The 17,927-nt window shown below is 39.2% G+C and overlaps 1 protein-coding gene across 3 annotated transcripts in view; it reads right to left on the reverse strand.

Annotated features, from left to right (window-relative positions):
- Positions 1-224: 224 nt before the first annotated feature.
- The window catches only part of DCDC2C (doublecortin domain containing 2C), a 111,098-nt gene continuing 93,395 nt past the window's right edge, over positions 225-17,927 (reverse strand). The window contains exons 11-13 of one of the 3 annotated variants that reach the window (XM_045009156.1): positions 14,429-14,498; positions 3,714-3,833; positions 225-792 (exon numbers count right to left, since the gene is read on the reverse strand). In XM_045009156.1, coding sequence (XP_044865091.1) covers positions 3,754-3,833; positions 14,429-14,498 — 150 coding nt within the window. In that variant the 3' untranslated portion in view covers positions 225-792; positions 3,714-3,753. The remainder of the gene's footprint in view (positions 793-3,713; positions 3,834-14,428; positions 14,499-17,927) is intronic. The other 2 variants (XM_045009157.1, XM_045009155.1) reach the window with 2 other exon arrangements.

Consider the following 17,927-nt stretch of genomic DNA (forward strand, 5'->3'; position numbering starts at 1 on the left):
GCTGATATGAATGCTAGGCTGCAAGCACATTTCTGATCAAGTTTAGTAATTAAATTTAGCAGCAAATATGTTTTCTTATCAGGTTTGAGAATTTTTTGCTACCTCGGTGATTTATGTCATGTTGACCTCAGATCAAGGCTGGTATTTTTAATTTAACTGAGGTGAAACTCCTTCATTTTCCAAAAGCATATAGCTGATTGAGGATTCTTTACATTTCCTTGTTATGTTGGGACTGACTTGAAATAGATTGGATTATTTCTAAAATGCTATTCTGTTTTTTATAAAGGTCATCAAACCACAGCAAAGGATCCACATGTCATTCTGCTTGAGTACGTGACTGTTATTACTTTATTCTAACTAATTTAATCATCAAACGTATTCATCTCATGAGACAGTAATTTTCTTGCAAGTGCAATTATATTTCGCAGTATGACTGCTGATTAGGCAGAAACAGAGAAATAACTCATCAGAAAATTACAAAATGAATTAATCATCAACAACATGTATAGTAAAGATTACAGTACTTGGCAGTCTCCAGTTAAACTCCTTCATTCTCAAACGTACTAGCCAAGGCTTAATAGGAAGCATGTATACATACCCAATGAATGAGTAAAGATCACATAACCACTCACTAAAGGTTTACACTTCTAATTGTGCAAGAAAGATGGAGGAATTTATTGTTTGTTTCTTTATGAGGAACTGTCTTAACTGATGGTATGGAAGATAGTCCTCTGTAGTAAACATGATATTTCAGTAGTTGCAAACTACATCCTGGCCTGCAACATTAAAATCCTGAAACAGAGAAATGAAAAGATAATGTCAAAACATAGATGACTGTTGTTGTTTGTTGTTATTACTGAAGTCCCCCAAAATATGATCAATGTTGTATAGACACATAGGATGACACAGTCCCTACAAACAACAATTTACAATCTAAGGCCTCAATCTTGCTAGCGTTCTTAACTTCATGCATTGTGATCAGTCCCATTGACTTCAGTTGGACTATTCACAGTGCATAAAATTAAACAGGCACAAAAGTCTTTGCAGGATTGGGGCCTAAGGCTCTGGTCCTATATATAGGTGACAGTACACAAGCAGATGGCTACATGCACACAGAGCCCCACTGAAGTCAGTGGGGCTCTACAACAGTGCATCACACTATACATTGCAGGTTAGGAGCCTAACAAAATGTACATGAAAGTGTGCAAACAAAAACTATCACTGTAAGGCACTGAAGAGTTCACCAGTTCACCTACTAAAATCCCAATCTAAAACCTACTAAAATCCCAATCTAAAACAGTTGGACATTTAAAGCTCAATCCTGATCTGAGATAGAGTTCATTGACAGATAAATAAAACTCATTGGCACCTTTATAGGTTCCTTCATTCAAGGATCTAAAAATAATATACAAAAGTAGGTATCATTATTACCGTCTTTTTACACACAAGTGAGGCACATGCACCCAGGTTCACATAACAAGTCCGTGGCTGAATCAGTAGCAGAACTTTAGGTCTCTGGACTCCCAGTCCAATACTGTTATCACTAGACAACACTGTCTCCCTCACTGGCCATATGAATTTGCAAGCACTGTAGCTAGCTTTAAAAGTTATATAGAGATGCACTATTATGATTACTCAATCAGGACTAACTACTTAATGTTTAAATCAGGTTTGCTTATCTCCATTCCCTTCTCCCCTCCCCCACACATCTGCTTACGAGTTTCACTTTTAAGAATTATTTATTAATGTATCTGCATTTATACACACTCTAAAAAGGTGACTTTATGCTGCCTGTGGTTTTCCCCATGGAATTTAAGCTAATGGTTTAGGATGTACCTACCTGAAAAACCACCTCTGTCCCCACCCCACACTATCATAGTGGATGTCAGCAGAGTCACTTGAGCTGTCATATACTCTAGGAGTCCTTCCCATAAATTAGAGACCCACCTCTAAAGTAACACTTCAGTATCCCTAAACAGCAGCAATGCTATTCAGTATATCCCATAATCAGCAAGCTAGACAACTTAAAACCTCAAATCACCATCCCTTTCCAATAATTCACCACCCACACAATTCTCCTCCAGCCTTTTAAAAAAAATATTGAAGACTAGCTTTGCAGCATACCCTACCTCTGTGCTACTATGGACCAAGGGAGGTTCCTAAGCCCTGAGGCCTCTTGCATCAGCTCAAGCACCTTTACTGATTTACAACACAAATGCATGGCATGCTGGGATGGTGGTTTCTTTGGTCAGTATGTGCTAAGCCATTTAGGGCTCTATAGATCAAAACCTGTACCTTAAACTCCTCCTGAAAACCCACAGACAGCATAAAGCCACCCTCAGGCCCCCACTCAGGTTCTGTGTCCAGGAGAACTAGGCCAGCCCTGAGGATCAGGCCAGTGTCCAGCAGCTACTGTGAGATGATTGTAGCATACTTATGGCTGTTTCACCTTCCCATCCTCAGGAACAGCATTGCAAACAGGATACTAGACATGCTGAATCAATGGATGCTACCAGATATGATGGTATCCTCAAGAAACGGGTAGGGGAAATCCATGCCCTGAAGCAGTAATTTCAGCAATAATAATATGGATCGAACACCATGATTTTATATAATATAGTTATTATATTTATGGTACAAAGTAAAGTATATTTATTAGGCAAAATATATTTCCTTCATTTAGTCAAAAAAGTTCAAACTAGAAAGAAGACATTTTTAACAGGGAGGATAATAAGAACATAAGAATGGCCGTACCGGGTCAGACCAAAGGTCCATCTAGCCAAGTATCCTGTCTACCAACAGTGGCCAATGCCAGGTGCCCCAGAGGGAGTGAACCTAACAGGCAATGATCAAGTGATCTCTCTCCTGCCATCCATCTCCATCCTCTGACAAACAGAGGCTATGGACACCATTCCTTACCCGTCCTGGCTAATAGCCATTTATGGACTTAACCACCATGAATTTATCCAGTTCTCTTTTAAATGCTGTTATAGTCCTAACCTTCACAACCTCCTCAGGTAAGGAGTTCCACAAGTTGACTGTGTGCTGCGTGAAGAACTTCCTTTTATTTGTTTTAAACCTGCTGCCTATTAATTTCATTTGGTGACCCCTAGTTCTTGTATTATGGGAATAATTAAACAGTGGAACATCTTACTAAGGAATTCAGTAACCTTTCCCCACTTGGAATCTTTACATTGAGACTGGATGGCTTTCTAAAAGGTATGTACTTGTTCAGCCACAAGTTATGGGTGGGGTGAAATTCTATGATGTTATGCAGGTGGTCAGACTAGACTATCATGCTCTCTTTTGGCCTCAAAATCTATAAATTTACTGTGAAATTAAAAAACTGCATTCAAAAAATTTGGGTCAGTGCATTCAGTGAAGATGCTACTATGCTGACGGGACAGCTTCTCCCATAGGCATAGTTAATCCACCTCCGTGAGAATGGGGTAAGGTCAGTACAACTGCGTCACTCAGGGGTGTGGATTTTTCACACCCGTCAGCGACTTAGTTATACCAGTGTAAGTTTATAGTGCAGGCATGGGCCTTATATTCCAGCACATTAATGAGACATTTTCAATATCAGGGATATTTAATCTTCAGTTCCTATTGTTTTTTAAAAAATATTAAAGTCAATCATTTCAATCCAGCTCATTTTGCGAATCAGAAAGGAAGAATATAAGGGGAAAATTAAGTATTCACATCTTTCGTACCTCTATAGCACAACATGACATGACATCTGAAATCATCTCTTTATGTTCGTTTTTTTTCATTAATTTGTTCTGGTAGGGGTTCCTCTTCAGGCTGGTTTTGTTCGGATTCTCCCTTTTTGTCTACAAAATAAATAAATGTTATAAAACATTTTATAATCAGATTCTTTGTTTTCCTTTAAAATAATACAGATTTTGACTGCAATAAGCTATAGTCTCCCTAAATTATGTAAAACACTATATAAATACTAATTTATGGTTTCATTAAAGTAACTAGTACCCTTCAAGAAATAACATTTGGAGCTACAGGAAAAGAAAGTGAAAACAACTTCCATGTCAAATAACCATGTGTTAAAGTTCACTAGACATGATGGATTCAATTCTGTACCCAGATATATATGTAGAACTCCTAATGATTTCAATGAGACATCCACATGTCCAGCTGAGTGCAGAAGGTGGTTGAATTATCTTATTTCTTCCTCTCACTCTTCATTGACAGCCCCTCCCCTGGTCTAGGTTTCTTCTGTCTTCCTGCTTTGTAGTTAAAAAAAAGAGCAGTTCAGGCTTCTTCTCTTCCCCTCCAGAGAGGCCAGTGTAGGGGCTCTGGGCTATAAGGGTCTTTTTGTCTATAAAATTAAGGGGGGAGGGGGAAGCTACTCACATCTCCACTGCATTCCAAGAGCAGGGAAGCCTAAGTACAGCTAATTCCAGTAGAACAGTCATAGATGCCAAAAATAGGATTTACAATTTAATAAACAAACAGATAAATCCCCTAAAAGCTATGAATAACCACTGCTATCTAGTCATCTAATTCCCTGTTGTCTATCTAGTCCATTCCCTTATCATCACTTTAAGGACAGTTGTTTTTATGGTCAGCTTCAGTAACAACTCTTGTCCTTTCATGGTACTTATGCCCAGGCAAGATGTAATCTTTCACAGCATGTATGACCTTTTGCAGGTCAGAAGTTGGGAGGAGTTTTTATTGATATTGACACCTGAATGATAGTTTGAGCAGACATTGTTTGTGTGTTCTGTGCTACTGTGAAAGAAAATGGCAAGAGGTGATTTTTTTTTCCTGCTGCAGAAGATCTGCCAAGGTAGCAACCAAACATATACAACAACAAAGAATATACAACAAAACTAATGCATGTTAAAGTGATTCACTTGCACGCTTAGAGAGTAGGCAGTTTCACTTAAAGAAGTCGAACAACTAGGCATAGTTGATCATAGTTGATACAAAATATCCAAGCTAATAATGAAAATGATATAAAACTAAAATAAAAAGGGAAGACAAAAAAGCAATACCTAAAAAAATTATATGTTCATCAGGCATATGAAATATATAGAGTACATTGTATATGTAGTATGTATACATACATAAATATATATATACACAGGACATATACTGTTTGCATATACGATTCTGCTTTCACAGTTAAAAAAATCAATGAAAGCACACTTTATTTTGTTACTACATTCATGATGCATTCCTCTCATCAGTCATCTACTCACAATAAGTCAACCAAAGATTGAAGACCTATGAAATCTACATTTGAGAAAAACACCCAATGGTGTCTGTTCCATAATACACTATTTGGCACACCAGTAAGGCTGCCAACACAGAGAACAAACGGTATAGCAAGGATATTGAAAACCAACCCATTTTACCACTAGTAGCCAGAGCTGTGCAAATAATGGATTCTTCAGTTTGCTGACAATTTTTAAAAAAATCTTTCAGACTGCACTGAAAATGAAATTTTCACCAAACTGAATAGTCAAAAAAAAATTTAAACGTCAAATTAAAAATTTTGTTTAGATTTCAAGTGGAAGGGAGAGGCCTGCTTTGAAGGTATTTTAAATAAAATTTGAAAGAAATTTCTAAACAATAATTTTGCACCAAAAACATCTAAATGTTTTGTTTTGGAAACAAAATAAAATAAAATGTTTAAACTTCTTTTTGGGGGGGGGGTTGTTTTGTTTTCCACATGAACAATTCAGTGAAACTGCAAAACATTTCCATGTCACCAAATCTGCATTTATTTATTTTTAATTCAGCAAAAAAATTTCAGACAGCTATACTATTAGCCTAATCTTGCATTCCTTCAGCACCAAAAACCACCACTGGAAGCAGTGGAAGTTTTAGGTGTATAAAGAATGCAGGTTCAGAACCTTTAGGCGTTCCATACAAGAAAGAGTTTTGGAAATAGAGCAGGTTATGTACAATATATGTTGATAGCTGAACTCTATCAAATCTGTTGCCACAAATGTAAAAAATCAAACAGGCAAATGAACTAAAAACTCCAGTTCAACAAAAGAGACTGGAAAACAGTACGGAAAATGACAAACACCAACTCAGCAGTATTAAGGGGTTTTCAGAAAGATACACAATAGGTTTTACTGTAACCCGCCCCCTTTCCCATAGAGTATATAAAGTAGGACTCTATCAGGGTTAAAAATGCAATAAGCCTGTAAGTACATCTTTGCAGACCCATGAATTAAGAAAGCCGGTGCTGCATATGGTCACCTTTATCACCAAATCTGGAAGTAACACAGAACCTGTTTACAGAAAAAAAATCGAAGTGTATAATGCTATTGTCCTCACAACATTGCTCTATGGATGTGAAACATGGACCTGTTACCAACAGCACATTAAGAAGCTTGACGCGTGCCATAGATTGCCTACCCCTGGTCTACATGATAATCAACAATCAAACAGATTAGCCTGATTTCAAATCTGAAAGAGTGCTCAGAACAAAACAATTCTTTCACTACGTCTTGGTCTACACTAGATGCCTTTGCCAGTATAGTAATATTGCTTAGGGCTGTGATTTTTCTTTTTATGACATTTTTATACCATCAAAAGCCCTCATGTAGATGCAATTATACCAACAAAAACTTTTTTTCAGGGAACTGGTATAAGCCATACCAGCAAAGCACTCTTTTGCAGGTGTCAATTGCATCTACACTCAGAACATGTGCGGATATAATTGTACAGGTACAGTGATACCGACAAACCGTTTCTAGTGTAGACAAGGCCTAAACTTAATCACAGCAGTAACTTTAAAATAATTCTATCTTTGTCCTTTGATTTGTATAACAGCTAAGTAAGTTTTTAAAATTAGACAAGATGGGTCAAATTTTCACAAATGTTTGTAAAAACACACGAACTATTGCATGCCAACCCTGAATGTCCATTTCCTGTGACTGTGCATATAAACAGCTAGTTATATGCATAAATGAAAACCAGCACACAAAAGGAGGTGCATGTGATGGGGTGTCCACCCAACACAAGGTCTGCAGGGTTACAGTAGCTAGCTGGGCCAATTAAGTCCCCAGGCCACATCTGGAGGAGTCAGGGAGCAGGGATTAATTAGATAAGGCTCGACTGGGCAGGAACAGGAGGAGCCTGTATAAAGCCCAGGAGCTGAGAGCAGCTAGGGGCTGCAGGGAAGGAGTCTGAAGTCACTCCCTGGAAGAAGGGAGGTGTGTTTGGGACTATAGAGGGTAGTCTACAGTTACTCCCTGGGGGAGGGAGTGTGAGCTGGCAAACCCAGACTTCAGGGAAAGCCAGAAAGGTAGAAAAGACTCAGGGGAAAAGCAGCAAGGTATGGGATAGGGCAGATCTTGGCTGCTGATGAGGGGGCCCCTGAGCTGGGACCTGGAGTAGAGAGTGGGCCCGGGTTCTACCACCAGCCACTGGGGAAGTGGCACAGACCAGGCAGTGGAGAGCGGACTGCCTGGGACAGTTTTTTCTGAAAGACTTTGATACCTCAAAAGATGAGGGCGCATAGTGACCTGGCCAGAGGGTCAAGTTATGAAGAAGGAGTACCTGGAGTTACAAAGATGGATGAAGAGACTGCCAAAGGAAAGTGCAGCATGTGGAAGGAGCTAATCCCCAGAGTGGTCAGGTGGAGGCAACCCTAGTGGTGAGTGGACCCCATGTCTGTGCCTGATGTGTCTGCCAAGGTTTACAATTCTGCCTGTATGCTTTAAGATCCATAGTGCAGTTAATCTTGAATTGGGTAAATCCATCATTGACCACTGCTTGCCAGCATGATCTGTCTGTTGCTGACAACGCCCAGCTGTCAACATCAACATTGCACTGTTTCAAGTTATGCTTCAGTGTGTCCTTGAAGCATTTATTGTGCTGCCTCATATGCAGTTGAGCACTGTGTTCGCCAGACAGCTACTGCTTTGGCATGCTGGTGTCGTCCATCTTCAACACACAACCAGCCCAGGGGAACTGTGATGCGATAAACATGGCTTCAATCTATGTAGAGTGACTACATTCCAGAACCTCATTACTAGTAACTTTATCTGCCATATTTGATGCAGGGTACAGCACATAGACGTTGTAAATAGAACTTATCTAGCAGCTTAACATAATGCCTGTAGCAGGTCCAGGTCTTATGGCCATAGAACAAGTTGGATAGTACAACCACTTTATAGAGTTTAATTTAGTTTGAAGCTTAATATCATGTTGCTGCGACTGCCTTATAGTCTGACAAATGATGAACTGGTCTTGTTGATACAACTTGTCAGCTCCTTGTCTACAGTAACATCATTTGACAATATACTGCCAAGGTAGCAAAAGTCTGTAACAGCTTTCAGCTGTGTGTTGCTGATAGTGACTTTTGGTTTCATGTAGGGTTTTCCTGGTGCATGTTGATACATGATCTCTGTCTTTTTCAGATTGATTGTCAGCCCTTACCTTTCTGCAGACTGTATGAATCTGTCCATAATCCATTGTATATCTTCTGGAGTATATATCTCTAGAGCACAGTCATCGGCATACAACAGCTCATAAATAATTGCCTTAAAGAGCTTCATGGAAGATCACAGTCTGTTCAGATTAAATAATTTTCCTGAGGATTGAAAACTTATCCTGATACCGGCATTCAGGTCTTTTGTAGCATCATCATGCATTGCTGCATAGAAGAGAATGAACAAGAGTGGACCAGTAATGCAGCCCTGCTTAACACCCTTAGTAATAGGAAATGGGTTGGACAGAACACCATCTACTACTTCCATCATGAAATAGTCTCAGAATGTTGGTGAATTTTTCTGGACAACAAAACTTACATAACACTTACCAAAGCCCAGGTCTACTAATGATGTCAAATGCTTTAGACAAGTCAATAAAGACAATGTAAAGGTCCTGTTGCTGTTATCTGCATTTCTTATGCATCTGATGGGCTACCAATATCAAGTCTGCCATACCTCATATTGGCCTAAAACCGCATTGCGATTCCAGTAGCATGGAGTTAATGATGGGGAAAAAAAAGCCAAGGCACAAAACGAGATCAAACTAGCTAGGGACATAAAGGAAACAAGAAAACATTCTACAAATACATTAGAAGCAAGAGGAAGACCAAGGACAGAGTAGGCCCATTACTCAATGAAGGGGGAAAAAACAATAACAGAAAATGTGGAAATGGCAGAGGTGCTTAATGACTTCTTTGTTTTGGTTTTCACCAAGAAGGTTGGTGGCGATTGGACGCCTAACATAGTGAATGCCAGTGAAAATGAGGTAGGATCAGAGTCTAAAATAGGGAAAGAACAAGTCAAACATTATTTAGACAAGTTAGATGTCTTCAAATCACCAGGGCCTGATGAAGTGCATCTTAGAATACTCAAGGAGCTGACTGAGGAGATATCTGAGACATTAGCAATTATATTTGAAAAGTCATGGAAGTTGGGAGACATTCCAGAAGACTGGAAAAGGGCAAATATAGTGCCCATCTATAAAAAGAGGAATAAGGACAACCTGGGAAATTATAGACCAGTCAGCATAACTTCTGTACCAGGAAAGATAATGGAGCAAATAATTAAGCAATCAGTTTGCAAACACCTAGAAGATAATAAGGTGATAATTAACAGTCAGCATGGATTTTTCAAGAATAAATCACGCCAAACCAACCTGATAGCTTTCTTTGACAGGGTAACAAGCCTTGTGGATCAGGGGGAAGCAGTAGATGTGGTACATCTTGACTACAGTAAGGCTTTTGATACTGTCCCGCATGAACTCATAAACAAATGAGGGAAATACAACCTACATGGAGCTACTATTACGTGGGTGCATAACTGGTTGGCAAATCGTTCCCAGAGAATAGTTATCAGTGGTTCACAGTCATGCTGGAAGGGCATAACTAGTGGGGTCCAGCAGGGATCAGTTCTGGGTGCGGTTCTGTTCAATATCTTCATCAATGATTTAGATAATGGCATAGAGAGTGCACTTATAAAGTTTGAGGATGATACCAAGTTGAGAGGGTTTGCAAGTGCTTTGGAGGATAGGATTAAAATTCAAAATGATCTGGATAAACTGGAGAAATGGTCTGAAGTAAATAGGATGAAATTCAATAAAGACAAATGCGAAGTACTCCACTTAGGAAGGAACAATCAGTTGCACACATACAAAATGGGAAATGACTGCCTAGGATAAAATACTGTGGAAAGGGATCTTGGGGTCATAGTGGATCACAAGCTAAATATGAGTCAACAGTGTAACGCTGTTGCAAAAAAAGCAAACATCATTCTGGGATGTATTAGCAGGAGTATTGTAAGCAAGACATGAGAAATAATTCTTACGCCCTACTCCGCGCTGATTAGGCCTCAACTGGAGTATTGTTTCCAGTTCTGGGCACCACATTTAAGGAAAGATGTGGACAAATTGGAGAAAGTCCAGAGAAGAGCAACAAAAATGATTAAAGGTCTAGAAAACATGACCTATGAGGGAAGATTGAAAAAAATGGGTTTGTTTAGTCTGGAGAAAAGAAGACTGAGAGGGGACATGATAACAGTTTTCAAGTACATAAAAGGTTGTTACAAGGAGAAGGAAGAAAAATTCTTCTTAACCTCTGAGGATAGGACAAGAAGCAATGGGCTTAAATTGCAGCAAGGGCGGTTTAGATTGGACAGTAGGAAAAAACTTCCTAACTGTCAGAGTGGTTAAACACTGGAATAAATTGCCTAGGGAGGTGTTGGAATCTCCATCATTGGGAATTTTTAAGAGCAGGTTGGAGAAACACCTGCCAGAGATGGTCTACTTAGTCCTGCCTTGAGTGCAGAGGACTGGACTAGATGACCTCTCGAGGTCCCTTCCAGTTCTATGATTCTATGTTGCATAGCAGATGATCAAAGAATACTTTAGTCAGAACCTTTCCAGCCATGGAGAGTAATGAAATACCACAATAGTTACCAAACTGGACTTTTCACTTTTCCTTTTGTATATGGTGACAATGGTGGTGTCTTTGAAGTCTTGTGGTATATCTTCAGTACTGTGTATTGAGAAATAGTCCATGCAGTCAGCTCAGCAGGATCTCACCTCCATACTTGAATATTTCTGCAGGAATGCCATCAGATCCAGGAGCCCTGAACTTCTTTGTGGCACTGACTGCAGTGCTGACTTTGTCAAGATATGGGATTGCATCCATGTTATTACATGTTGGCTGCTCAACTACTCTTATTAATGTCTTGTCTGTGATGTTGGTCAGTGTGTTAGATCACTGTAGTGGTATGTGTAGGAACATATATGTCTTCAAAACAAAAGTCTTTGTTCTCATGAGGGTCAGCATAGCCCTGGATTTCATATGCCTTGGCATTCCACCATTGATTCTGTATGTCTCTAAGCTTAGATTGGATCTCATGACCAGGGTCCTAGAAATCCATTTCCCACAGAAAAATGGGGAATTTGCATTTTTACAGAATCTTTAATTTTTACATTTTGTGAAAAAATAAAAACATCTATTAACTACATTTTACTGAAAGTACCAGTGTCACTTATTCAGTGTGAGCAACCTCCCCGTCTTGTGGCTGATTTTTTAATGTGATTTAAATTTACATGGCTAAACATACTCCAATAAACTGCTTCCAGTGTATAAAGGTTATTCCATAGCATGCAGGAGTTTGAGTTTTAATGCATCTCAAATTTCACTTCAGCCTCCAGACATGAGTAATTAAAGTTATGAAAGGATGCTGAAAACTTTAAAAATCACCCCTAAAGACCATGGCACTGAGTTTGGCAAGGACAAATTTCACATTGATGTTAAGATGCTGTTCTATACTGTATACAGCAAGGCTGTAGATTATGTTTGAATGCAGACAAATATAAATTGCAATTCTATTAATTTTATTATAATGATTGATGGCACTGGTAGGCTTCAAACTTGTTTAAAAATTGTAAATATATTAATAAAATATTGTGTTTAACTGATACCTTATATATTGTAGCTAGGGAAACTAAAGTACAGTGTTTAATTTTAATCACAGAAAAATGCAGATTCTTATTTTTTTTTAATTGGAGAACTTTGTTTTTTTAACATAGAAAATTAGGATCCCTACTCATGACACAGATTCTTGTGTTATAACTACCTACAGGCACATGGGATGCAACAATCTGAGGATGCAGCTCATGTTTTTTAGTGAGTAGCTGTTGAATTTCTGGACCACTCTTGTCAAACTAATCGATGATGTCATTTTGCAATACCCAAATTGTCAGGAGCAGCTTGATGTACCATGTCATGAAAAGTAGCCCACCCACTGTTTACTTTAGCAATAGTAACCAAGCCAGCACAGTCAGACAAAGCTGCAGTGATATTATTACAGAGTTCCACTTGTGTAGCTTCATCTTGTAATCGCTTTATGTTAAGCAGTCTGATTGGCTTAGATGACTTACGACACACTGGTCGATTTACTAGTAATAGTTTGGAGCAGATCATGTGATGGTCTGTCCAGTAGTCTGCCCCACACATGGCTGCAATGATTTGTACATCCTGTAGATCTTATGGATGGATGGTAGTCAATAAGATCCCATTGTTTGGGTCTTGAGTGCATCCATGATCTCTTTTTGTTTTTGTTTTTTGTCTGGTAGGTAGAAAAATGTATTTGTGATCACTAATTGCCACTTAACAGTCACTAAGTAGCAGCGTTCCATTGCTATTCTCTTTTCCTGTGCCATACTGTCCAATAGCAGGCTGCCAGATTTCCATGTTACTTCCAACCCTTGTATTAAAGTCCCCCATGATAATCAGTTTGATACTGATGTAGACACAGTAAGTTTGTCTAAGTCACTATAGAACTTTTCTTTCTCATTGTCGGCATTTGTCATGATAGGAGTACAAGCGCTAATTATGGTAACGTACCACTTATGTTTCAATGGCAACCATAGAGCCATAAGACTATCACTTATGCCATTAGATAGACTTTCGAACTTGGAAGCACTGGAGTTGCTAATGGCAAAGCCAACACCCAATTGTTGTGGCTCTGAGGATGGTGACCTCACCAGAAGAATATGTACCCTGCACTGATCTCTGTGAGTTGCCCTTTGTCAGAGAGTCTGGTTTCACCAAGTGTAGCAATGTCAATCCTATACCTCGCCAGTTTCCTTACAACAAGTGCTGTGCCTCTCTCAGGTCGGCTGGTGGTAGGGTTGTTGCAGAAAGTCCTAATATTCCATGAAGCATTTATAATTGGTGTTGTGAGCCACCTACATTCAGATGTGTGACTACAACCACCAGCATCACTACACCTGTGGCTTTGCCACTTGCCCATCACTGTAAAACTTTCCTTCATCATCAAATCACGGGCATGAATTATTTTCCATGGTGATGGCTTGTGTCATACCATCCACGTTCTCTTTTCCATTCACATGTGCTCCAGTGGTATGCATTCCCAAGAGAACTGGCAAGAGTTAGGGTTCAGGCTACAGCTGTCAACGTGGAATTATTCCATGAGCCCTCTATAGCAGTGGTTCTCAAACTTATTTGATTGGGCCCCCTTTCTTTGTGTCTGCATTTACACACACACAAACAAGTACACACACAGCAACCCAGCTCTGAAGGCAGAGAAGAGAGCAGCGGCTGCTGGCCGGGCACCCAGCTCTGAAGGCAGCGCTGCTGCCAGCAGCAACACAGAAGTAAGGGTGGCAATGTGAAAAGTGATATCACTTTTCACAGCAGACTTCACTCCCCATTGCCACCCTTACTTCTGTGCTGCTGCTGCCACCCCAAGGTGGACAGCCAGAGTCTAGGCACTAGCCAACCTATTAGCTTTATGAGACAGCATAAAAATAACTTGCTGGCTTGTAGCTCAAATTTCAAATCTGCTGATTCAAGAGACTCCTAATCTACATCATTCAGTGTATGAAACCTACAATCAGAGATTTGACTGGGAGTGTTTATGCAGGAAGGTGGGCCCCCTTTCTTTGTGTCTGCATTTACACACACACAAACAAGTACACACACAGCAACCCAGCTCTGAAGGCAGAGAAGAGAGCAGCGGCTGCTGGCCGGGCACCCAGCTCTGAAGGCAGCGCTGCTGCCAGCAGCAACACAGAAGTAAGGGTGGCAATGTGAAAAGTGATATCACTTTTCACAGCAGACTTCACTCCCCATTGCCACCCTTACTTCTGTGCTGCTGCTGCCACCCCAAGGTGGACAGCCAGAGTCTAGGCACTAGCCAACCTATTAGCTTTATGAGACAGCATAAAAATAACATGCTGGCTTGTAGCTCAAATTTCAAATCTGCTGATTCAAGAGACTCCTAATCTACATCATTCAGTGTATGAAACCTACAATCAGAGATTTGACTGGGAGTGTTTATGCAGGAAGGTGAAAGTCTGCTACATCTAACACAAAATTAGGATGATTGTATTAGTTTTCTGTTGTAAATTTGTCTTGTGCATGAGTTCTTTCTAATCCATCAATAACTGCATAACATACCTTTAGATTCTCCAGGCTTTTTGAGAAAGAAGCCAAACATATTTTTCAAGCTCCATTCTTTCTTCTTTTCCTGAAATACAAATCATCAGTATTTTTCTATGCAACAGGTTCAGAGACTGTGACGGATTGACTTATAAGGAAAAATTAAAACAGCTAATGTGTATAGAATGGCTACAAGAAAATGAGGGGAGACTTGCTAGCAGCTTACAAATATCTGAAGCATACAAAAAAACAATTTAAATTATTTTCTTGGACATACAAATGCAATTCCCACTGAAGTTAGTGGAAATGTCCAGAATCATTTCCAAGGAAGAATTTGGCCCAAAAGATAAGAGAGAATTATTTAGGTGTAATTTGGAGTAATCGGATGGAATCAAGGAAGATTAGATACAGTGAAAAACTTCCTTATGGGGAGCTATTACAGCATTGGGCTATAAAATAACTCCTAAGTGAGTGTGCAAACTTTTGCAGTTGTGCCACCCTTACTAGTCACAGAATTTGTCGTCCCCCGCCCCCACTACCCGCTCTGAAGGCCAACAGAAATAAGGGTGGCAATGGTGCTTCTGCTGGCAGCAGTGCTGCCTTCATAGCTGGGTGATGGGAGAGGGGTGGCTGCTGATCAGGACATTCATGTTGTTTGTGGCATGGGAAGACTATCTTTTTTTTTAATCCTGCTCCCGTACCACCCTGCTATACCCACTCTATTTTTATCCCAGTCCTGCTATTATGGCAGCGAGTCCTGCAGGATCCCAGTTCCTTTGTGCCTCCCCAAAGAACCTCTTGTGCCCCCTAAGAGGGGTGAGCCTCCTAGTTTGCGCACCACTGCTCATTAGAAAAATAGAGGCCGGCGCCTGTGACTGCTCCAACTCATTGTTGCATTAATGACTTGATATTCCTCTACAGATGATATGCTAAGTGAAGGGGCAAAATCCCAATAATACCTATGTAAAATCTTGACCACAGTCTCTGTAAGAACCTTTCACATAGGCCTAAATTCCACGGCTTGGTCTGAGACATGAGGCCTAGTTAGCAATGGACAATACATAGAATCATAGAATATCAGGGTTGGAAGGGACCTCAGGAGGTCATCTACTCCAACCCCCTGCTCAAAGCAGGACCAACACCAACTAAATCATCCCACCCAGGGCTTTGTCAAGCCTAACCATGGCTAAAAGAAAGCTGGGATAAACAGGAGACAACCTTGTTTGTTTCAACTATACATGAGATAAGCTGAGTCAGCATAACCGCAGATGGAGAGCAATAATTGGGGGCCTATCAGGAGGTACAGGCACACAACTCACTGAGAGGAGCCTTAAAGTCTGTTCCCTGATTCAGGAAGAGGATAGCAGTACATACTCCCCAAATCCCAACCAGACTTCAGGGAGAGGCCTAACACGATAGCGTGAGTTATGGCATCCTCCCTCACAGATGCCAATCCTAGTTTGCAGAAATGCAAGGGTGAATCACACACAATTGTGTATGGTTGTGTACTGTTTACTCTTCTTTTTGCTTTAAACCCTCCAGAAACGTACCTGTGGACCAACCTGTCTGGAAAGAGTCAACGTCATTGCTATGGACCTGAAATAAGGATTTAACTTGCACATTGCAAGAGGAGAATTGTGAGGAATAACACCTGTGTATTAGCAAACATGTTGACCTGAGCTATGGGTGGAGCCATTATGTAATCTTTTAGACTATTGGCTTATTCTGCTAATCTTGTCTTGCTGCTAGAACCTATCCAGGGGCTCAAGAACTCCCACCCCGTAGTTTCTTTCCACCCATTTGCACCCTATATAATTTATTGTAATCAATTGTTTAGTAGTGTCTCACTGAGCCTAATAAGCAAAGTGACACTCTGCCAGCGCTGTGCATAATAAACCCTCGTGCTTGACTCTACGTGGTGTCGAATTTCTGTCCCTTCACTAAGGAATATGGATAAAAACCTAAATGGATGGATAGGACATTTAAAAGTTCAGTTTTGAATGTTCTTTCCATTGTTTTCCTGTTTAGCATTATTGATAACTGATTCTTAGTTTATACAACTTCTAGGTGATCAATGGTGACCTTGTCTAAGTGGGAAGTATTAAAATACTTAAATGTAGCCACAGAACAGTATAAAGGAAATAAGTGAAGAAAAAAAAATTAAGATACTGTATGGGCAACATATTATTAAATCAATAAACAGAATCAATGTGGCTTTGATTTTTTAATCACAAAATTTCTATGCAAGAGACACTTGATCAAACAATCTGAGTTTTATTGGCAGTTCAAACAATATTAATTAAAGTGAAACCCTTTGCTAGTATACTGATAAAGCAACCAAAAAAAATCAATTATTGTTATAGTTTTTTGCATATATTCAAGTCCAATAGCTTGTTTAAACCTACGTAAGCAGCTGTACACACACTGATAATATAGCCAGTGCAAATATCTAATTTTCAATTTAAAATTTTCATGAGAGGGAAAAATAATAATTTCTCCATGGTACTTGTCACCTTTAGCTGAGGGTCTCAAAGCATTTTACAAACATTAACCTTCATATTTTTAGACACAAAAAATAGGGAAGAGTTTAATACTCATAAAGGAAGATTTGTAACAAGCAAACTATAAAATTATTTTGGCTATTAAATTTTAAACATCCAAAATCAAGTTTTGCTTTAAGTTACATGCCTGCAAACCTATTTCAAATGTACATTTCAAATACAATTATCATATTCCCATTCTGAGTATTAAACTCTTCTCCACTTTTCCTTTAGAGTTTCCTTGAAGCATCTATGTATCTTATATCTGTTGTTTTTGCAAATTAATAATATTTGATATATAATATGTTCTACAACATATTACAGAGATTATGTGGGGGGGAGAAAAACTTATCTGAATTTGAATTCTTAAAAGCTAGTAACATGCACAGATCCAAACCCTATAAATTATAGAGGGTATAGCTGAAAGCAGAATTTGGTCCACAGGACATCATGATTTGTAAATACTAAAGGATAATCATGCTGACATGTAGGTTAAACTAGTGTACTGATGTCACATGAAACTAAACTAAATATACATTAGAGATATATATACACACAACATTCCCTTCATTAGAATCAGAAGTAAAAGATGTAAACCATTTTACTCACGTTAATAACATTTTACTCCAACATAAAGTTGTTTAAGGCCTTGTGTCAGGAAAGAACTTATGCATGTGCTCTACTCTGTCCCTAGTAGGACAGAACTTATAGTCATGCTTAACTTTAAGTGTGCATTTGAGTCCCATTGACATCAATGAGACTCAGGCACATGCTTAAAGTTAAGAACATGCTTAAAATGGTACACTGAATAAAGATGCTTTCCTGAATTGGTGACTGTTAATGGGTTGCTGTATATATATTTAATTTGTTTACTACTTCTGAAACACAAATTTTTTCACTCTGAACTCTACAAATGTTTGACAGATTCTCTGTCATATTTTTAATCCTAAGGAGTTTTATTAAGTGATTTTTGTATA

Source organism: Mauremys mutica, chromosome 3 (genome assembly GCF_020497125.1).
Source record: "Mauremys mutica isolate MM-2020 ecotype Southern chromosome 3, ASM2049712v1, whole genome shotgun sequence".
Lineage (NCBI taxonomy): Eukaryota > Metazoa > Chordata > Testudines > Geoemydidae > Mauremys > Mauremys mutica.